Raw genomic sequence first — 22,633 nt, 5'->3', positions numbered from 1 at the left:
AAAGCATCCTGTGGTAATTTGAAGGAGCTAGCCAAACCAGCAGGATTGTGGTGACGTGCGCGCGCCGCACCTGACTCACCTTTGTGGTTTAACGAGGCGCGAGAGCACGGACAAGGAGCCTGAACCTGTGTGTGGGACCACTTTGGATTTATGTGTCTCTATTTTTCGGTGAAAACATGAGTAAAACGAAGAATAAGAGTGATAATAAGACGGAAAAGGCTTTGGCTGCGGAGAAAGAACAGTTCGGAAAACAACAGGTTAGTCACTTTGTTCCTGTGACGGATAACTTTTTGATGTCTTTCCCCCCAATCTGTGGATTTTAAAGTCTTCCTTATTGTTCACACCGTGTACTTGATGATAACTAGTTTTAACTGTCAAATGGGTACTACCAGACAGTATCGAAATGTCAAATTCTTCACTTCTTCTGACATATTAGTGGAAAATCTTGTTAAATATATCACGTGTCAAGGAAATTCACTGGTGTTATTTCTGTCATGTCTTAATCTTGAAGTTCAATCTGATGTGGCTGTGTTAACTAGTTCCTCGTGTCCTGATTGCTCTTCTTTCATTTCTTTTAGCTCCACAGCATCAGCAAAGCTGTCACCACAGCTGAAATACCACCAAAAGACAAACATGTACGCAGTATCCTTTTAACAGCAGGTTTCCTGCTAACCAGGCTTACTGGATATACAAAACAAATACAATTTCATATATACATCTTTATTTTTTTATAAATAGCTCATGCTGACTGGCTTATTGGGACAATGCTAACATTTGCTAAGGAAATAAAACCGAATCCCTGTAAGGTATTTGGGTAGGCTTCATAGGTATCAAATTAAAGAAAAGCAACTGAGATTCGGCTTTTGGGGATCCTCAGTGTATGTGCTAAATGTCACATTCTGGAGAGCATGTTGAGACATTTAGACATTTGAATGCATGAGTGAAAAGTTGTTGGCAATACCGGAGGGGGGGGGAATCAGGACCTCTCCTTTAAAAAAATGGATTATTAATTGCAAAAAGTCACAATATGCCTTTGATCAACTTTGCTGAAAGTCTTTGTAAAGTTGTCAGTTAACATATTTTAAAGTTAACATAACATTTTCTTTAAAAAGAATTATCTGATGGAGACCCTCAACACCTTTTTTTAGTTATCAACTTTAGTTATTGCCCACCTCTGGCAAATAACAGCCTGAGAAATGTATCAGTCAATCAGTTTAGATACGTGATTTCTTGAGTTTTCAACTGTCCAACACTCTTCAACTTTGACTATACATGCAGTAATGTTTGGAATATTTCAGTGTATGGTAAAGTGGTGAACTGACCAGCAGTTGTCCCTAGATCAAAGCCATAGCGTGTGTAAAATATGTTGACTGTATATAAACCATTGCTTTCTCTCCCCCTTTGTCTTAAGCTTATCCACTGTCACCATCTCTTTTTAAAAAAAATTCATAATTGTGATGTTGATCTAATTGAGGAACTGAGGGATTCTATCTCTTCATATGATCCGAGCGGTGTCAGTCTCTCCTTTTATGATGAAACTGCTCAGTTATGGCAATCAATGTTATGCTTGTGTTTATTGTCACTTAGAAAACCTCATGCAGTTATTGAACTGTATTAAACTGTTACAGGGATTTATTAAGCTGTCAGTATAATTTAAACAGAAAACAAAAAGAGGTGAGAGGACCAAGTGGTCGTCATGGATCCAGGAGAGTTAAGTCCTGATTGTGGTGGTGTTTTTGAACCAATTTCACATGGGCACCACCGGGCATCTACGGTGAGCAAAGGGAGCCAAGGGGCCAGTGGACTCTCAGAAGACCTGTACAGTAGCCAGAGTGACTGAAACTGATAGCCACAGAGGGGTGGAAGCACACCGCTCTGATGTGCAGGGGGTTTGTTTGAATTACAATTCAGAATGAAAGCTTAATAGAAAAAGTGAATGAAAACAACTAATTCCCCCCAGGATTTTTTCATAATTTTTGAAAGCCCAAATCATAAATTGTATTAAAATGCAATAAATCAGAATCAGAATACTTTATTAATCCCGAGGGAAATTAGGGTTACAGCAGGCAGCACGCTAATGGCGCATGCGCACTTACAAAGGAACCTTCTGACCAACTTTACACAAACATCACATTGGGGAGACATGTCAGAAAGGTAGGCTGATAGGAAAAAAACAACGAAAATACACTACATGAGGTAAGAGGAGGAGAAAAAAAACTCCACTCAGACTGAGCTCCTAGTGGGAGAACAGTTTGATAACAGAAAAAACACCTCAGCACAAAAGCACATGACTATCAATACACCATAGAAACACAAGAAAAGCAACAGGGGCGGTAAAGGGTAAGAGAGCCGGTGTATACAGCGCATCCGGTCCTGCAGCATATCTGCGCTGGTCCAGTTGACTGCCATCTTCCCCGGTAGGGCACAAGCATCGAAGGCGTTGGAAAGGGAGGGGGGATGAGTGAGTGCTTATCAGTGTAAGTGTATGTGTGTGCGTGTCCATAGTTTAGCTGAGACAGTGTCCTTCGGCCTATCAGGCTAAGTAAACAGTCCTCCAGCCAATCCAGGTGTCCTTGCATGGGACGGGAAGAATAGCCGTAACACAGTCGTTATCAGGGGACACCCAGTAAGTGGGGCCTTAATTTACAAAATGAACATATTGTATTTAGTACAATTTCAAACTAGGGACTGAGTAAATGAATGTATCGGGAAAACATTTACTGAAGTCATAATTTAAATCTTCTCAGATCAACCAGATATTCTCAGATTTTTTTTATTTCAACCAGAGCAGTCACCACCCTGCCAACCAGTTAAAAAGGTTGCCTGTTGAAGGCTTTGCCACCCTGCATTCATTTTTCAGACAGTTTGACAGTCGACTGCGATAGTGTGTCCGTACTTTCTTTGAACTGTTTGTGCATTGGTACTTGGGAGTCTCCTTGACAGCTGTACAGATATCATCATGGGAACTCATAAAGAGGGTGGAGCTACGGCCTTCTGGTCGTATGTCTTGAACCTACCTCTATCCAGCAACTCCATTGTGAGCTGGAAGTTTTGCTATCTGGTTCACAAAATCCTCAGGGATGGACACAGAAATGTAAGTTCAGTTTTTTGCATTTCCTTCACCTTATACTCTCCCGCGCTCCGGTTGGTGATATGTAATCTCTTGTGTCTGTTTGATGTACAGGTGGTGACGGATTCTTACAGATACTGTCGTAATGTGAAAGATATGGGCACCCTCTGGGTGAGTAGCTGCCATATTGAAGCCGCAGCTTATATTTAAACTAGAGAATACAGTTTGGAGGTTTATCTATTAAAAAGCTTTATTTTTCATATTGAGAGTTTGTAAAAAGATCTGCAGTTACATGCATCTTTGTTTCACCTTTTTAAGATGTTGATTTCTAAAATAGTCCTTTTTTGTTTGTTTTTGTTTATTTTTTTTAAATTGGTGGTTTTGTTTGTCCATATTTGGAAACATCAGTATGACTCGCATTAATATTTATTAAAATATTTGTGTTGACTGAGTTGGTTGTTGGGTTAGTAAGGTGATTCAGTTTAAATATGATTGTTTTCTAAGCAACAAACTCTTTTTTTTTTTTTCTTTCTTCTTTTTTTTTTTGTTCTGTTTTTTTTCTTTCCTGTCCAGGGAAACTTGCATGATCGATATGGGCACATTGTCGCCTTGTCTTCCAAATACCTCTGCCAAAAAATGGAATTTCATAAAAAGGTAATTACTCATAATTTTAGTGTTACGTTGGAACAAAGGTACATTTTTACAGCATAATCGGTGTTTTGTTGCTTTCTTGTTTCAAGAACTAGAAACAAAATGCTCTGTATTGCTGTTCCTACCCACATGCAGACTTACACAATCTCCTGTGTACTTAAACTGTACTTACTACTGTAAGTACAGTTGTACTTAAATTGAACTGCTCATATACCTTACCATATACGGACCATACCATATACCTTTAACATTTCAAAAAACATAAAAAGCGGCTAATCCAAATGGCAGTCAGTTAAGCGTGAAAAAAGGAGGAAAAACACGAGCATGTACTGTATCAGTCAAAAGTTTGGACACACTTTGCCTTCACTGCTTCTATTAGCCTTAGTTAAAGGCCTCAGATCCTAACCAAACAGAGCTTTCTTTGTGTGCCCATCATAATCCTGGAAACACTTCCAAAAGAAGTGTATTAACAGTTTTACTCTCTCATAAATAAAGGTTAAACATTTCTGGCAATTAAAGACAATTGTACAGAATTTTTAGAAAACCTTTAATTAGTACAATACAGGCTTTCTTGTCTGTAGGCAGCTAACATCCATGTGCTACAGGAAAGGGTTCCTTAATCAGTTGTTTTAATTAAGTAGCATAATATGACTTTTTTTTTTTTTTTTTTTTTTTTTTTTTTTTTACAGCACAAGGTTATCCCAGGCAACCTGGAGGCCAGTGATGAGACTTTGGAGAAGGAAGCAGGAAGTGACATGAACAAAGTGTAAGTCGTCCACTTTTTTTTAAGCACAGGTAATGTGTTTCAGTTCTGCTTGAATATTTCTTGTTAAATGTTTTATATTGTAGGCTGGATATGACACAGGAGCTGTTGGATTACCTGGATGCTGGACTCAAGATGGCTGACACAGGTTAGTCCGTTAGGAGGGTCATTTTATAGATAGATAGAGATAGATATATATATAGATATATCTATATCTATAATATGTAATATATATATATATATATATATATATATACACACACACACACACAATACTAGTAACTAGTTTAGAATAAGTTGCTACTTAAACCAGGAATATTTTGATCAGTCTCTCAATACTTTCTGACATTATTTTCATTTCATTTATTTATTTATAAAGCACATTTAATAACAACAGAGAGTTGACCAAAGTGCTGTACAAAGTAATAATTAAGCAGTGACATTAACATCAACAACAGGTAAGAAAATTAAAAGGAAATTAGGATAAAAAGAATTGGTAACTCTCGTGCAGTATCAAAAGCCAAAGTGAAAAAAATGTGTTTTAAGATGTGACAGTTGGGGCCTTTCTAATGTGGAGAGAATAGAATAGAATAGAATTCAACTTTATTGTCATTGCACATGCACAGGTACAGGGCAACGAAATGCAGTTTGCATTCATCCAGAAGTGCTTTCTGGAGAGGTAGATCGTTCCACATTTTCGGCGCCACAACCACAAATGCCGATCCCCTCTATGAACCATCCTAGACTTGTGTAAGATAAGGAGTATATGATCACTTGATCAAAGGGCTCTAGAGGGCGTATAAAGCTGCAAAAGGTCAGACAAATAGTCTGGTGCCTGGCCATTTAGCGCTTTATAAGTCAAAAGTAAGATTTTAAATTTAATTCTAAAACTCGCTGGAAGCCAATGAAGGGAAGCAAGCACTGGAGTAATATGTTGGTGTCTCTTCACAAGAGTCAAAAGGAGGGCTGCAGCATTTTGTAAAAGTTGTACTGCAAATGTTGTACATTACTGTAGTGTGTCGTGTTTTCTGCACCACGCCTACTGGAGATTCCTTGAAATAATACGCCTTAGTTTACCTAAAAAATAGATAGTTTGAACCAACACATTAGTGTTCATTCTGTTCTTCAGCAAGTTAAAAACCCCTAATCAAATTCCCTAATTTGGCTTTAATGCCAAATAGTATTTCGCCAGGTGGAGGCCAACCAGGCCAAATCTACAACTCCAGCTGGGCAGTGCAGACTGATGCCACTCATACCTCTCATACAGGACTGCAGCTTTCTCTATCACTTCTGTGTGCGATTGTTGTTTAAGCTTCACAGCCGTGAGTGAAAAACAAATATTTATTTATTAAAATAAATCATGAAATAGTCAGCATTATTTAAAAAATGCCTTAAATCAATCATAACCTTTTCGTCACAGGCATTTCTCCAGATGTTCTTCTTGGACACAGAGACCGGTTCCGTGATCTGTTTATGAGGTGAATTATTTATTAGAGAAACTCACTAATCTATTTAACAGGAACAAAGTAAAATACATTTGCTGTTTAAGTGGTAGCTAAAACCTAATTTCCATTACAATGAAAAACATGTAAATAAAAATCTGAAAACGACAAAGAACGACAGTGACCTTAAAAGAAGAGGTCTGACACTGACTGTTATTTTTTTCTGTAGCCTCACACAGTTCTTTGACAAAGCCAGAGAAATGGAGTTCTTTAAAACTTTCATCCAGATCCCAGATCTCCCAGATGTAAGTGCCACAGATTTCTTTTTTTAACATATACGTGCTTTGCTCCTTCTGTTTTTGTGCCTTTTGTGTATGTTAATTGTATCATTGCCCCTCAGGCTCCTCCAAACTTCCTCCGAGCCGCTGCCTTGGCTGAGTACAAAAAACCAGTAGTAGTGACGCCAAATGAGGAGCATCATGAGGAGGAGGAGGATGTGGAGCCACAACCAGAGTTTAGAGAAGCTTCTCAAATGCCACAGGTATGGTACATAGTTGTCAGAGGATATGGTACTTTGAAATTCCACCAGCTTTGTGTGGTGTCAGTGCTGATATGTAGCTTTTTATCAAACCAGTACTATCTGCTCAACCAAATGAGAACACCTGATTCTTCAGTGGAGCAGAGAGAAATGGAAAATGACAGTCTGAAGAGAGAGCTAGATGTTCTGAAACCAGAATTACAGATCTTCAAGAATGAGGTAAATGGGATAAGATGACAGTGTTGGAGTGGCTGGTCACATAAATCTGAAAACCCTTCCTCTATGCAGTCAGCCATGGTCCTTCCATATGATGGCTAAGAGGATGCTAACTGTAGCATCCTCTGCTTTGTGATTGGTGATATTGATACATTGTGATCATTGTGCATTCATTAGGACTTGTATATTGAAAGTCATATTGAAACATTACCAAGTTTATGTTCAAATGTCTCATTTACAGCTTGTAATTGTAAAATGTGTTTGTTTCTGTGTTGTTCACAAATTAACCAAAACAGCAAGACAAGAAGTCCTTGTCAATAATTGTAAGTTTCTTCTTCCTTCCCCAGGCTCAGAGGTGTGTAACAGAGTTAAAGAGTCAAGTGAACCGACTGCAGGCTGAGGTCGAGGAGCAGCGCACCCACAAGCAGATGGCAATGGTTGAAAACGAACACCTGCGCATGGAAGTGGAGGCTTTACGAAGCACTAATGTGGCTAACATCGGGGCACAGATTGGATTCAAGGAGGCAGATGGTGAGAGTTCAGATGTGAGCATGCAGCTGAATTAGCAATACAAAAAGAGCTAAAACTGAGTAAAAAGGTGCATCTTCTTCCTAACTACACAGGCAGAGCTCAAGCAGCAGAGCTTCGTTTCACTCAACTTAAAGAGAGACATGCAGAGCTGGTTAGCAGCCATGCTGACCTAATGAAGAAGGTAAATTGCAGTTTCTTTTATGTTTATTTTTAACTTCCTTAGCTGTCGCCTTTTAAAAATTGAAATTAGAACGTTGAACCACATTGTTCAACTCAATTAATGATAGAGATAATTGGAGATGGTGATAGGTGAATTTTGTTACCTTCTTACAGACCCCATCCTGCTGTTTTCCTGTGTTTCTCATTTTTGTAGCAATGAGAAACACAGCCTTTACCTTCTTAGTTATTATGGAATGTATTTTAATCATGTGCAGAATACAGAAACGGTGAAGATTATGTCAAGCACCAAACAAGAGCACGATGATTTGCAGAGGGCTAAATATCAGCTAGAAACTGAGCTGGAAAATCTACGACGGGAGAAAAGCAATGTGGTAAGACCTGCATCAGACATAGTTTTGTGTTGATGAACAAAAGCTGTTGTCACTATTGATCTTTTCTTTCTTTCTTTTTCTTTTTTCGTCCTGATCAGATGAATCAGCAGCAGATGGAGGTGGACCGCCTGAACCAAGAACTGCTGGAGCAAAGAGCAGAGCTTGCCACCTTGCGCAGTACTCTGGAGAGTAAAGAGAAGGTAAGACTGTAATATGACCACAGATTTCATGGCAGAACACATCTATTTTTAGACTTTTGGGAAAACCCTTGTTGTTCTTTCAGCTGCTCCTTTCAGGGGTTGCCAGAGCTGGCCATCTGCCTCCATCTCAACCTGTTCCAAGCATCCTTCTCTGTCACACCAACCCTCTGCATGTCCTCCTTCACTACATCCACGAATCCTTTGCAGTGGTCCTTCCTCTTTTCCTCCTGCCTGGCAGCTCTAAAGTTAACAACCTTTCTCCAGTATAGCTTCTAGCCCTCCTTTGCATATATCCAAACCATCTCAGCCTTGCCTCCCTAACTTTGTCTTCATAATGGTCGACCTCAATGTACTAATTTCTCTGATATAGTAATTCTAATCCTGTCCGTCCTCTTTACCCCTAATGAAAAACGTAACATCTTTAACTTTTCTACCTCTAGCTTGTCCTCCTGACTTTTGCTATCCTGCTGTCACTAATTGTCCCTGACATTTGTCTCCACCCTGCCTGCAGTCTCTTCTTCCCTCGCTTGTGCTTGTCTGTTTATGTGAATTGTTGACCCCAGTTATAAAAAATTCATCTACCATCACTATTGCTCCTTGCAGCTTCACCTTTACTCCTGCTTGACCTCATCTGTTAACCTGTCCATCACCATTGCAAACAATAAGGGGCTCAGAGCCAATCCCTCATGTAGTCTTGCCTCCATCTTGAACCCATCTTTAACATCTACCGCACACCTAACTACTGTCTGTCGTCGCATATATCCCATCCTCACGTACTTCTCAGACTCATCCTATAGTACCTGGGATAGGCTCTAGAGTGTTGAAAGCATCTTGGTGCCTGATAACCAATGCCAAAAACACATTGGGCATTGAGTTCTCATATGAGTATGAGTTCTCAAGATGTCTTTGTGTTTCTTTAGGAGGGATCTCAGGTGAGCAGCAGTTTGACAGCTCTGCAGGCTGAGCGGGAAGTGCTGCTACGCTCTGCAAGAGAAAAAGATGCAGAGCTTACCACTCTGAGACAACAGGCACAACTGCAGCAGAGCTCCCTGGACTTGGAGAGAGACAGGACCAACCGAGAGCTGGAGGATCTGAGAGCTCAGCTACAGCAGCAGGTCTGAAACACGCATCACTAAAAGGTCCAGAGTGAAATACAACATGTCTTTCACAGGGCTAATGATATTAATATATCAATAATGTATTAGCTCAGGAATAGACTGCCAACCTATCCAGGGTTTATCCCTCCTCTTGCCCTGTGACAGCTAGGTTAGGTACCCAACCACAACACTGAATTGAATAAGTAGCAGAGGATGAATGGAAAGATTTCGTCTTCAGGCATTGCAAAAAATGTCCACACTTTGGTATTTTGATATCTGTAACGCTTTGCTTATGTGTTTTCTCTGTATTATTGTAGGGTCTTTTCAATTGCAGTTCAAAGCACTATGCAACTTTTATTGTGATTTGGTGCGATATAAATACAATAAAATTGAATTGGCTCAGTAGCTTTGTTTAAGACATGTTCAAATATCAATTCAGTTTTAACCTCTTTATGTTAAACTACATTATAAAATCATACTTACTCCTTAGAGCTATAAATATCCAGGTATCAAGCCATGTTAGTGATCTTTAAATGAACTTTCCAAACTGGTTGAGTGCTCCATTAACTTGGCATGACAGTCCTGTAACACTGTCAGACTTTAAAAGCTAAGATTAAAAGCCTCAGAACCAGATTTCTATTCCACATATTGTCTCCCTCCTATAGCCTCTGTACAACATCTGTAACACTGCGTGTAAAAGGACTGCCTGACCTTTGTCATGATATTGGTTGTTCAGCCTTGAACCACTTAGGCCCATCTTTCTTTTTACTTCCTTATCAAACACAGCTCTGTCTTGTGTTTACTTTTACTTTATTTGCCTCATTGATGATTGTGTTTTTCTTTGCTGTACTGGAAGCATTTATAATTGGCACAAAAGTGCCCCTAAACTTGTTGTATAATATAATTCTGTCTGCTTTTCTGTGTCTTCTGTGTTTCCTGTAGCTTGCCATAAATGCAGCACAGAAGTTGGAAATTGACAGGCTCAAGCGAGATTTGGAATCCACACGAGCAGAACTGACACAAGCAAACAACATCCTGCAAAGCAAAGAAATGGTCAGAACATTTAGATCAAAACTGCTGTAAACTTATTTTCTAGCATCTACAAGCCTTGAAGATTATAAGATAAGACTTATTTGTAAATGGAAAAACGTTTTTAAAATCTGTTTCTCAGAGTGGTACCCAGCTAAACAACACACTGGCAGGGCTGCAGGTGGAAAAGGAGGGGTTGCTGCGTATGATGCGGGAACAGGAGGCTGAGCTGAAAACCCTCAGACAACAAACTCATCTTCAACAGTCCTCTCTAGAGCAGGAGAGGCAGAGGAGCAGCATGGAACTGGGAGGCTTACATGCCCAGTTACAGCAACAGGTCCAGTTTTCTGTTTGTCGCTCTATTTTAAGACTTTATAACTGACTAATTATTAACTTCGTGTGTATGTGTGTGTGATAAATCAGGCTTCTCGTGAAAGTCAGCTAGCCCAGAAGCTGCAGGAGGAGCAGTTTTGTCTGCTACAGTGTGCAGTGGTGGAAGCTGAGGGCATCATACTGGACGCTGTGGCCAAACTGGATGACCCTATACATGTCCGCTGCATCAGCTCTCCTGGTAAAATCACTATTATTTTTCCCTCCTCAAAGAAAATCCCTTTAAAAAGAGTTTTTAAAAAATATTTTAAGGACGGAAGCTTTTTATTTATTTGCATTCAGTTGCCCATGTGTTTGAAAAGTGTGCAGTACATTATATAACCAAAGAAAAGCCATAGAATAGGCATTTTAATACAAAAACAAAACAAACTGAATAAAATCAGCAAACCTCTATTCTAAGACATTAATAAATATTGACATTGGTTCATCTGTTTGAGGAAACACACGAAGAAAGTAAACACATGGCTGATGCCTTTTAAATTTCAGAGATGACTGAAGTTCTTCATATAACTCATAGCATTCAATAGCAACAGCAATCTTCAACACAGATGTGCAGATGTGCACATTATGATATGGAAAGACATGGCAAAAAAAAAAAATCCTCCACTGAAAATAAAGATTCAGTCTACACACACATTTAAGGATTCATCATGATGGAAAACTATAAGTTGTTACTTCAGCACTGCTACACAAAACTTTATACAATAAATTAACATGGTAACCAAAAATCTTTAATCCTCAGACCTTGCCATTTTGCTTTTCCATACAGTTTGTTTTTGATCAGTTCTTTGTGTTTGACAGATTATTTGGTGAACCGAGCGGAAATCACCCTGAATTCTATTGACAAAATGCAGCAGAGCCACTCGGCCTATCTGGGAAACAGTAATGGTACGTTGGGAATTGTGGGTGTGTTCAGTTCAAGTCAGGTACATCAACTGATTAGTTTGTTTAATCCTTCCCTGTTCTGTCTAGATGCCAGTGGTTTGCTAAGAGCAGTCACACAGTTTTCCCACCTTGCTGCTGACACAATTGTTAACGGATCGGCAACATCTCACTCAGCCCCTGTCGACCAGGCGAACTGTAAGAAACGTACATAGTTGTTGTAACTGTCGTAACACTTGCTAAATATTTTCTACACAGAAAGTTGAATGCTGTGTGTTGGACTCATACAGATCTGACTGACAGCTGTCGGGACTGTGCCAATCACTGCCTTCACTTCTTGAAGGATTTGAAGATTCAGGCGAGTTTACAGCGAGCAGACCCGTCTGCAATACGCTATACTGTTCAACGCATCCTCGCTGTAGGACAGGTGGGACTGAATTTATATTTAACCAATTAACAAGACAGTATTGTGTGTATGTATGAGTGTGAGAGAGAGAAATTGTCAAGTGTGTATGTGTAAAATTGAAAATGAGGGTGGGTGAGCAGTGAACCGCTCCCTCCATGACCATGTTTCCATGTTATTGAGATAATGGCAAGAAAAGTGCCAACTTTTTTGCAGGTTTCCAAAGATCCTGAACTTGACCTCTCAATACTCGCTACTGAGACTCATGTTTGCTGTAACTGTGTGACTCTTGTTTAGGATTTGCGTCCGAAAGGGCATGATGTGCTAAAAGAAGAACTAGGAAGCATGGTGGACAAAGAGATGCTCGCCACATCTTCTGCCATTGAAGAGGCTGTCTTGCGAATGGATGTAAGAACAACCATCAGATAATTTATAAAATATATATAAGATGATCTTTTTGATATATCAAAAATAAGCATTCTCTACTATGACCTGTCTACGCAAAGCTACTGTTCTCTGAATTATATTTCTATCATTTATCTCACATAGACATCTGTTCTTTCTTTTTTTTTTTTTTCATAGGAAATACTGAGTCAGGCAAAGAAAGACAATACTGGTGTCAAACTGGAGGTCAATCAGAAGTAAGAAAAATCCTAAAGAATCATCATAAAATTATTTATTTCTGTGGTGGTTATTTTCCTCCTCTCTTACTTACAATCTGTGTGTTTGCTTCATCACAGTATCCTGGGATCCTGCTCAGACCTGATGAAGGTAAGAAAGTGGGCAATATTCAAATAATTTTGTGAACTTTAGTTAACTCTTGTTTCCTGTATTTACTGTGGTGCTCTCTCTTCTCTCCAGGCTGTTCACATGCTGGTGACTGCTGCTACTGACCTACAGAAAGACATTGTGGAAGGAGGAAGGGTAAGTTGATGTCACCCTAAAGATAAAATTGCAGGACAAGTTCAGACATTCTGTCTTTTTATTCATCAAACACGATGCAGAATGGAAAAAATGTGGGAAAAATCATGATTATCCTTTATTATTATTACCTTATTCTTCTTCACATTAACATGTAAAAGTGGCCTTTTTAGAGCTAAAAGCTCTCGAGCAAAATTGTGTGTGAGTGGGGCTTACAGACGTGTGTGTGTGTGTCAGTCCAGTCACTGAGTGTTCAACAGTCTGATGGCTTGGGGGAAGAAACTGTTTCGCAGTCTGGCAGTGAGGCCCTGAATGTTCTGGTAACACTTGCCAAAAGGCAGCAGAGTGTGTGTGTGTGTGAGGGGTCCGTGGGGTCTTCCACAATGCTGAGTGGGTGCGAATAGTGTCTGTGATGGAGGGAAGAGAGGCTCCAATTATCTTCTCCATTGTGATACCATTTGAACAACTAACAGTCTTACCTATAAATTTCAATATATCCAGTGTTTTAGCATTTTGCTAAATTTTGGCAATGAGCAAGAAGCAGAATCTGCAGTTGGTGTTTTATCGAGTGACCCATTTGTTCCATTTGTGCTGTCAGGGTGCAGCAACTGTTACTGAATTCTATGCCAAAAACTCTCGCTGGACCGAAGGACTCATCTCTGCTTCCAAAGCTGTGGGCTGGGGGGCCACACAGCTGCTGTAAGTTCAGAAATTTATCAAAACCCACTTACTGATTGATATTCTGAACAATACAATTTGTAAATAATAAATAAAACTGTAAATGGATGGTTTACTTTCATGTTTAGGGACTCAGCTGACCGGGTTGTGGGTGAAAAAGGCACATATGAGGAGCTCATCGCCTGCTCACATGAGATTGCTGCAAGCACTGCTCAGCTAGTTGCTGCTTCCAAGGTACAAACTCATGTCAAACATATTTGTGTTGGTTTGTTAGGTATCAACATACAAAGTCATGTTCAGGCTCTCGAATCTTGAAGAAATGTGGAATTAAAAAAAAAAAAAAGTACCAGCACTCCTCTGTTAAATTAACAATACTGTGAAAACACATTTGCCCTCTGCCTGATTTCTTGTGTTTTTGCATATTTTCCCAATTACATGTTTCAGTTTATCAAACAAATGTTAATATTGGGTAAAGATAAACCAAGTAAATACAAAATCCAGTTTTAAATAATGATTTTATTTATTAAGGGGGAAAAAAAACTACCAAAATCTAGCTTGAAAAAGTCATTTAAGCCTAATGTTTGTGAAGGTCATCCAGGAGGAGCATATGCTGCAGAACTTATAAGGCTGGTATCAGATGCATTCCCTAACAGCAATGTAACTCCTTGTTGCTGGTTTCTATCTACTGCTTCAAGCTCTGGAAGTTGCATTTAAGTGGGAATGTGCACAGGAAGCTTTAACACTTAATCCCTCACCTGCAACCACATCTTATGCTTGTACTCCTACCACAGAAATTAAACATTCTCAGCTATGGTGTCTATCAAACATGACCAGTCTCACTCATATTCATCTGTTGGACCAATTTATGCTATAAAGCAGAAAGTCACATAAACCCAAGTTCACTGCAGCAATTGGTGGAGTCCCTGATTTTAAGCCCTATGGGAGTGTCCCCAAGAGGGTCACGGACCCCCTGTTGATCCTCTACCTAATCACATGAGCCAATGAGTGAAAATGGGTGTGGGTCGCAATCAGCCAAGGTTTTAGGTGAATTGGAGCGATCGTGGCTCAAGAGTTGGCAGTTGGTCTTTTAATCGGAAGGTTGTCGGTTCGAGCCCCGGGCCGGACAGTCTCGGTCGTTGTGTCCTTGGGCAAGACACTTCACCTACCGCCTACTGGTGATGGCCAGAGGGGCCGATGGCGCGATATGGCAGCCTCGCTTCTGTCAGTCTGCCCCAGAGCAGCTGTGGCTAGATCTGTAGCTTGCGTCCAGCAGTGTGTGAATGTGAGGGTGAATGAATAGTGGAATTGTAAAGCGCTTTGAGGGTCTCGAAAAGCGCTATATAAATGCAATCCATTATTAATCCACTGTGAAACCTAGTCCCAACCAACTATTGATTTACTGAGATGAAATGGATCAAAGGAGCTGGTTCCACAGAAGAGGGGCCTGAAAGCTGAAGGATTTACCTCCCCTTCTACTTTTAAATATCCAAGGAACCACAGGAATACCAGCAGTCTGAGAGTGAAGCTCTCAATCTGGATTTAACAGGGAGCCAATGAAGAGAAGCCAAAATGGCAGAAATATGTTTCCTCTTTCTAGTCCCTGTCACTTTTCTCTTTTCTGGGTCAACTGAAGGCTTTTCTGGGAGTTTTTAGAACAACCTGATAATAATGAATTACAGTAGTCCAACCTGGAAGTAATAAATGCATGAACTCCTTCTACATATTTGTTTAATATGCATTTTGAAGGATATATCCAGGTCAAAAATGACTCCAAGAACAATCTAGATAGACACCATGTTTCTAAGATGTTTTTATATAGCAGAGTACAGTTACTTCAGTTATATATGAATTAGCCTCTTCAATATTAGAAAAACTTCTCAGTATTTTCAACTTGAATTGTTGCATACATGTCATGTCAAAGTAGGTGAGGTAAACATGGTCGTGGATAAAATGAATTTATTGATACTGATATAATAACATATTTGTGGACTATAAGTTACTAGCTGTTACTATCAAACTTAATATAATTAATTAAGGATTTTTTCTTTTGTCTGAATTTTGGCGCCACCTGCATCACAGTTAAAGTACTGATAACCTATATTTGGTCTAAATCTGGACAAGAGTGAGGCTATCCAGTTTTGTTTTTCGTTTTTTTAACAAACAACAAAAGTGAGCTGGATCATATGATCCACTGAAGGAGAAACATGGATTATCAGAATTTAAATACAACAGAGTTCTTTTGGCATGATTGTAAACATGATGTTCACGCACAAAAACTCTCCAGTGTGGCTAAAACAAGAGGAGTGGGCTAAAATGCCTCCACGGAAATGTGGTTTAAACTACCAGGTGAACAAACACTTGACAACAAACAAACACTTCACTATATTTATCAAAGGGCAAAAAGAATTGGACATGTATCAGCAATAAACTGTTGTCAGTGCAAGTTAAAGCAGCTGATAGTGGCATACATATATGCCAAATGGGCTCTAAATGCCAATCGACAACAGTGTCATTAAGCACAATGTTAGAAACATAAAACATAAAGGTGATAAAAGAATGTGTGCAATGCTCTACATTCAAGGGAAAGAACATCATACGAAGCATGAAAAGAAAGGAAAAAAGTATCTGCTGATCCACAGCATTCCTTGGTGTTCCACCCTTCATTCATTCATATCTCTCTGGTTTTAGCAAATTTCTTAACAAAAGAGATCTATTAAAGGCTATTTTAAGGTACTAGGTTAAATATGCCAATGTTTAGTAACAGTTCTTTTTACACCTTCAGATGAATGTTCGGGGGTCAATAGGTCACTCTTCACTACACCTTTAACTCTGTCCAAACCATCCTCAAGTACCTTATAGCTACAGGTTTTTTCTAAAATTATTATACACACAGATGCGTTACTCAAAATTGTCATTACTGAATGTTCTTCTCAATCTTTATAGCTGAATGAACAGAAAGCTGTTTTTGCATTATGGTGAAGCTACTAAAATGTACAATTGCCTTTCTATCTGTTTTCTATAAATACAAATATGAAGTGATTTGTTTGATGTTTTGTTTTTTTTCTTTTTCTTTTCTTTTTTCAAGCAAGTACACCATGGAATGAAACAGATTCACTACTGTCCCGTGAAAATTGCACAGTTGCGCATTGATGATTGTTGCTTTGCTACATTTTGGAAGGAATTTAATTCTTCTTAGCCTTTTGGCTTTTATGTGACAGTGGAAGTTGCTGGTTACTTTCCAAATTTGATTTCTCAATGAAACCAAAAGACGTGTTTTTTTTATGAAGTGAAATTTCCCTTTTAAGCCTTTCAGGTTTAAAGGGAAACTTCACTTCAGTGACTGAGTCTCAAAGAGGTAGAAATAGCCATTATTACATTAAAACCTAGAACAAAGACAAAACATGCATACAGCTCTGTGACTTTATGTAACTACTTAGAACCACCTCAGCCAGCATGGTCACCCAGTTACATCCTTTGAAATGTGCCTGCTCTGTGCCCATACATGCACCACATAGTGAAAAACTGTCCTTATGGAAAACAAACTTACTGCTACTCATTCCAGGTAAAAGCTGACCGCAACAACAAGAAGCTGAATACGCTGCAGCAGGCCTCAAGGCATGTAAATGACATGGCTGCTGTGGTCGTCACCTCCACCAAACACGGGCAGCAGCAGATCTCTGACCACGGTGAGAGGAGAAGCTCATGTTGCAAGAAAATAGCTGATGCTTCACATTTTTAGTAACCCTTTATAATAACAGCATAGTTTTGGCTAAAAATGGCAGCATACATGTAAGCAAACAATAAATCTATACAACTTGGTGAGTGTAAGTTTAACACTTACTTTAGCCCTTTTTTTGGCCTCTTATTTCTGACACTTTCTGCTGCTTAATACTTAACTGTGTTAAACAGCGGGCCAACCTGTCTACCACTGAGCATAGCATAGCTGAGCTAGCCTACAGCTTTAAGGCTTGTGAGGGTTTTTTGTTCATCTATCTCATTAGTCCGTTTGATCAGCAGCAGTTTAGCATAAAATCAACCAGACTAATCAAAATGTTTAAATGCTTAAAGTAACCATGAAATTGGCTGATTATTCTATGATGCAGCTTTGACACTCCAACTGATATTGTTGCCTTTACAGGCTTGATGGACTTCTCCGGCATGTCTCTGATCAAGCTTAAAAAAGAAGAAATGGAAGCTCAGGTCAGATAACATGTCTCTGAATGGATTGTTTAATTGTTTGTCCTTATGTGCAACTTGCTTGTTGTTCTGGATCATGTATATAAGACAAGTTAAGCCACCTTTTAAAGAAACAGTATTGTGACTATGTGAAATCAATGTAGTTAAAAACATGCAATGACAGTTTTGGATCTTAGACTAGGTCATTGGGTTTTTAGACGTCTGGAAGCCATTGCCAGATCTTGTGCTCTTTGAATCTTTCAGGTTAAGGTGCTGCAGCTGGAGAGCCAGCTGGAACAGGAGCGAGTACGCTTGGGGGAACTGAGGAAGAGGCATTACGAGCTTGGTGTGTCAGGGGATGAAGGGGATGGAGTTGATAGCTTCCCACCACCGCCACCACCTGCTCTGCTTGACTCCACTGCAGTGCCCCAGTCCTTTGCACAGACACAACCTTATTCAAACACCCCAGGTTTTTCACAATCAAATCCCTTTGCACCGAATCAAACGCAGTCCTCCTCTCTGCCACAGTCTTACACGCCTTCTCAGACCTACACGCCTTCTCAGACCTACACGCCTTCTCAGACCTACACGCCTTCTCAGACCTACACGCCTTCTCAGACCTACACGCCTTCTCAGACCTACACGCCTTCTCAGACCTACACGCCTTCTCAGACCTACACGCCTTCTCAGACCTACACGCCTTACCAGCCCTATATCCCACCTCAGCCTTTCACACCATCTCAGCCCTACACTCCAAACCAAAGTAACTTAAATCCTCACTCTTATTCATTGTCACAACCCTCACAACCCACATCCAGTCCTGCTCAGCCTAAACAGACCCAGGCTGCCTCACATAACAGCACAGAGCAACACACCAAACTAAGCCTAAAAAAACCAAATATCTTTACCAAATCTGGGAACTTGCTGAAGAATGCGGTGAGTGCTTCTCTTACTAAAGTTTTATAATCATCTTATCCCAAGGATATTTGGAGTAGGTGGTGTTTACATGCGTCCTGTTTTTCTTCTATTGGCAGTTCAAACGGAGTGAACATGGAACAGGAGAATCTTGAAGCTGACTGAGGAAGAATCTGACTTAAAGATTTAAGCTAATCACTCACTAGAGGAAAAAAAATATGCTTTCATATTTTGGAAACACTGACTTTTACCTCTACATGTATCACTTGTTAAGGCTCCTGAAAATGTTGTGTTAGAGGAATTTCAAATCAACATTTCTTTGTGCTCTTAATTTTGAAATTAAATGGTAATATTTGAATTATAACACTGATGGCTATATTAAAAATGAGATAATTGTCTGAAATAAAGTTGTATTGTTCAGTTTTCTTTAGGTTTTCTATTCACAATATTTTAATCATTTTGTGATTGGATCACATTAATGACAACAGCACTGGATGAGTGTCAGACATTAACCTTCAAAAATGTTTGGTGGCAAAACAGCTTCCGCCACGAAGGCTCCGTTATCCAGGCATATCCTACCAGGAGGACTATATGCTGCAGAACTTATAAGGCTGGTATCAGATGCATTCCCTAACACTGGTGAGCCAGCAATGTAACTCCTTGTTGCTGGTTTCTATCTACTGCTTCAAGCTCTGGAAGTTGCATTTAAGTGGGAATGTGCACAGGAAGCTTTAACACTTAATCCCTCACCTGCAACCACATCTTATGCTTGTACTCCTACCACAGAAATTAAACATTCTCAGCTATGGTGTCTATCAAACATGACCAGTCTCACTCATATTCATCTGTTGGACCAATTTATGCTATAAAGCAGAAAGTCACCTAAACCCCTCCTACCAAGGAAAAGAGTGGTAGCAGATGCTGAGGGCCAAGTGTCTGACGCCACTGATACTAAGGCGCACCAACAGGTGCTGCCACCTGCTTATGAACTCCCAAATGCTATGTGAATGCTGTTGTTGAGAACACTGCCAAAATCTGTTTAGATAAGAGTCAGACATATTAATTTACTCAAGGTCAACAGTAATAAAACGGCTCTTGGTTGCAGCTCCCATGGCCCTAATCTGGAAGACTATTCATTGATGTAGACAGTTGCACCATCTGGCTATGCCCAGAAATTTGCCACCTGGGTGTCGTTCTGGACTCAATACTTTCTGTCTAGATGCATATCAAATGTGTCGCCAAAGCAGTACGTTCCCACCCAATGAACAACTCTTGACTTTAGCCACCCTCCCTCACTCTGTAAAAGAGACCCTTATCTTGTTTTTTCTGGCCTTGGATGTTGGGGTGCTCCGGGATGTGGTTGCAGTAGGCCCACTTATTCCCACTGTGTGGCAGGGTAGTATGGGGAATTGAGGTACCTACTTTCTCGCCTTCTCAAGTTTTACATCCCAGCACCCACCCTCTGTTCATACACACATCAACATGGATGGATGTGTATTTTTGTGCATTGTTGTGTTTGTGTGGCCAGTATATGTCTATATGTCTGGGGTTGCTGTGCCTCAACTTCAGTACAACATAGTCATAGAGGATGAAGGGTTGCCCCTCCTACTGCCCCTCCTCGTTGCTGCCTCCTTGGGGATGTGAGTACTTGGTGTTTCAAGGGCTTATGGCCACATGATCTGGTGTAGTTGTCGACCCACTTCCTTGGGAGTTGTGATCCAGCGTGGCTAGGCCTCTTCTGTGCAAGGAAGGGGATTCATTATTTTAGCTTCTCACCCTCATTATCACACTCACACAAGAAGATGCTAAGTTTGTGTATCTGTTTTTGTTTCTCTCGTTAAGGTGCTGTTTGTCTTTTGACTGTGCTTTATTTATTACATTTAAGATATCTGAAAGCCTGATCATCAGTAGTCCTACAGACTCATTGCTTATGATCCTCTGGCTCCTCTTGAAAAACAAAAGAAAGATGTTTGACTTCCTGAAAGTGGCATTCCTCTGTTCTTAAAGAATGTGATTTTTAACAGTCACGTGGCTTAAAACTTCCATTTTTGATTAACCTTGGACTTCCCATGATTCATCGAGCTCATCTTTACCATGCATTAATGCATGTTATTCATTTTTTATTTTTCTGTCTTCCATATGCTTCAAGCTTTATCCTTTCTTTGTTAGTCACAGTTTTTGCTATTGGGCTTAAAATTTTTTACATAAGCACACAATGGTCATTTTTCACTTCTGAGGATCTTAGCATTTAGGTTAGCCAGCTAGTGATAACCTGCTCTTATATTTCTCAAAAATCCACAGTTTGAACTCTCCCCACATTTCAACCCTCATTTCTCAACATAGTTGTCATGGTCTGTACAGGGTCTGATGTTTTTGTGTTTATTTTCTGTTCCTCTCTCACTTTGTAAAAGTCGCTTTGAGTTCTAGGTGGAAGTGGGCTCTGTGGGTTTGCCTGTGGGCGGAGTTCTGCTCAGATTGTCCTTCTCATACCTGGGGGCTGGATGGTGTAGCAGATTTCTGCCAGATTGTCTTTGCTATGTCTCTGCTTGTCATTGACTAACTTTGTTACCTTGTTGCCAGTCTGTGCCAAGCCATGCAAAACCTCTCCTGTTCTCCTCATGTTGCTCTGAGGAAATCTGAGTTCACCATCAGCTGCTTACCACCAGAATCTATCACCTATAAGGTGAAGGACTTTCCAGAAATGTCCCTACCTGCACAATGACCCTTCCTGGTCCTCAGCCACTCAAGCCCTCAAGTAACAGAGTTAATCCAGTTCTCTAACTCTTTCCGCACAACACACATCCTTCTTAGCCTCAGCTAATTTCCCCCCACAGACAGCTATTCTTCTTTTCAAACACTTACGCTGAAAAACTACAAACTACATTGCACAGCTGAGTAAAAATGTTTTATTTGTAGAAGTGGGCAGCACGTTGGTTAGCACTGCTGCCTCACAGCAAGATCTTCATATATACATCTAACTGACTTCAGTATGAGTGTCAGGTGTAAAGTAAAGCTGGGACGATTTGTCAAAAGATTTGTTGACACAAAATTTACAAATCTAAATGTTTAGATTGCTGGTTTATGAACAGTAAAATTCTCAAAGCCCTAAACTTCTCTTTCCTTCTTTGTTAACATTTAGAAATATTCCTTTATATATCATTGTTCCTATAATTGTTATTATAACCCAGTGTTACAATTCATATAATATGACATCAGTAAATATGAATGCAGTTCTGTTATTTCTGGATTCATTAAATGTTCAAAGACTCTATGTAGACTTGGATTACCCCCCTCCATAAAGCACACTTTATTCGGTTTAGTTGAAGAGTAATGCGTTGTTTTAGGCGTTAATCGTCTCTTCGTGCTGTAATATATTCACACAGCGACCTCGTCCGTCTCTTATTTCAGTCATGCGCAATACAAACTGCAACCTCACCACTATGGAAGTAGCCACTGTGATTCACGCAGGGACCAAACAGGAAGTAAAGTTAGGGAAAGGCAACCGGCGTTCGACTTCATCATATTTAAAATAAAAGCACTAATAAACGGTACAAGGTAACAGTGTATTCACAACTGGTACTCTGCACAAACCTGCTGCACTGTTAAATTATTGTTTTGTCCACTGAGATAAGACTATTGATCTCCATAGGAACAGCAGTGGATACACTAGGTCATGGCCCTCATGAACAGCACGTGCAAAAAGGGATGACGTTACTAGTGACACGGTGATGCAAAATATATCAGCGTTCCACCACGTTTTACTTCGGGGTATGTTGAAATTTTCTAAGGTAGGCGCTTTCAGTGTTTCATATTTAATTTTAGCCTTACACACACTCCCTCAAGATACTCCCCCTTTTGCCAGGAAATAAGATGTTCTTAAGGCGTCGCCTTCAGGTATTACCTGAAAGGCTGACTCGGCCCCGTGTTAAAATTCTGTTGATCTTTCTTCAACACCATACACAGATGTTTTGACCATAAAATCATAGCAGTTGTTTCTTCGTGTTCAGCTGGAAGCTATTTAATTTTGGAAGGGCTTATTTTGATATACAGGAGTCGATAAGTGTGCTTCTAATGTTCCTTCAATGAATGAGCCTTTACTTTTCGTTGTATAAGAATAGAATTAAATGGTTTTTCCATCTTTACTTAAAAGTAACGTTTTGGAATCTTGTTTTTATTTGTT

At 39.8% G+C, this 22,633-nt stretch overlaps 1 protein-coding gene across 1 annotated transcript; it reads left to right on the top strand.

Annotated features, from left to right (window-relative positions):
- The first annotated feature begins 21 nt into the window (after positions 1-21).
- On the top strand, positions 22-18,879 carry hip1ra (huntingtin interacting protein 1 related a). Its single transcript, XM_004566987.6, has 33 exons — positions 22-257; positions 579-642; positions 2,952-3,094; positions 3,185-3,241; positions 3,644-3,724; positions 4,411-4,487; positions 4,571-4,632; positions 5,666-5,806; positions 5,905-5,962; positions 6,156-6,231; positions 6,327-6,467; positions 6,561-6,683; positions 7,028-7,211; positions 7,304-7,392; positions 7,646-7,762; positions 7,861-7,962; positions 8,883-9,077; positions 10,002-10,112; positions 10,231-10,425; positions 10,512-10,659; positions 11,280-11,366; positions 11,451-11,558; positions 11,651-11,787; positions 12,061-12,171; positions 12,346-12,404; positions 12,504-12,534; positions 12,625-12,687; positions 13,283-13,383; positions 13,491-13,596; positions 16,925-17,048; positions 17,501-17,562; positions 17,803-18,474; positions 18,573-18,879. Exons 1-33 carry the CDS (start codon positions 177-179, stop codon positions 18,606-18,608), a joined length of 3,942 nt encoding a protein of 1,313 aa, XP_004567044.4. The 5' UTR covers positions 22-176; the 3' UTR covers positions 18,609-18,879.
- Positions 18,880-22,633: the final 3,754 nt, after the last annotated feature.

Source organism: Maylandia zebra, linkage group LG7 (genome assembly GCF_041146795.1).
Source record: "Maylandia zebra isolate NMK-2024a linkage group LG7, Mzebra_GT3a, whole genome shotgun sequence".
NCBI lineage: Eukaryota > Metazoa > Chordata > Actinopteri > Cichliformes > Cichlidae > Maylandia > Maylandia zebra.
Note: the sequence above shows the minus strand (reverse complement) of the source record. Positions and strands in the feature narration are given on the sequence as shown.

Bases quoted from the DNA above. Each gene is read 5' to 3' on its own strand.
- hip1ra (XM_004566987.6), top strand. From the start codon at position 177: ATGAGTAAAACGAAGAATAAGAGTGATAATAAGACGGAAAAGGCTTTG. The intron at 643-2,951 runs GTATCCTTTTAA...ACAGCTGTACAG, and splicing joins AAAAGACAAACATGTACGCA to ATATCATCATGGGAACTCAT. The intron at 7,393-7,645 runs GTAAATTGCAGT...AATCATGTGCAG, and splicing joins ATGCTGACCTAATGAAGAAG to AATACAGAAACGGTGAAGAT.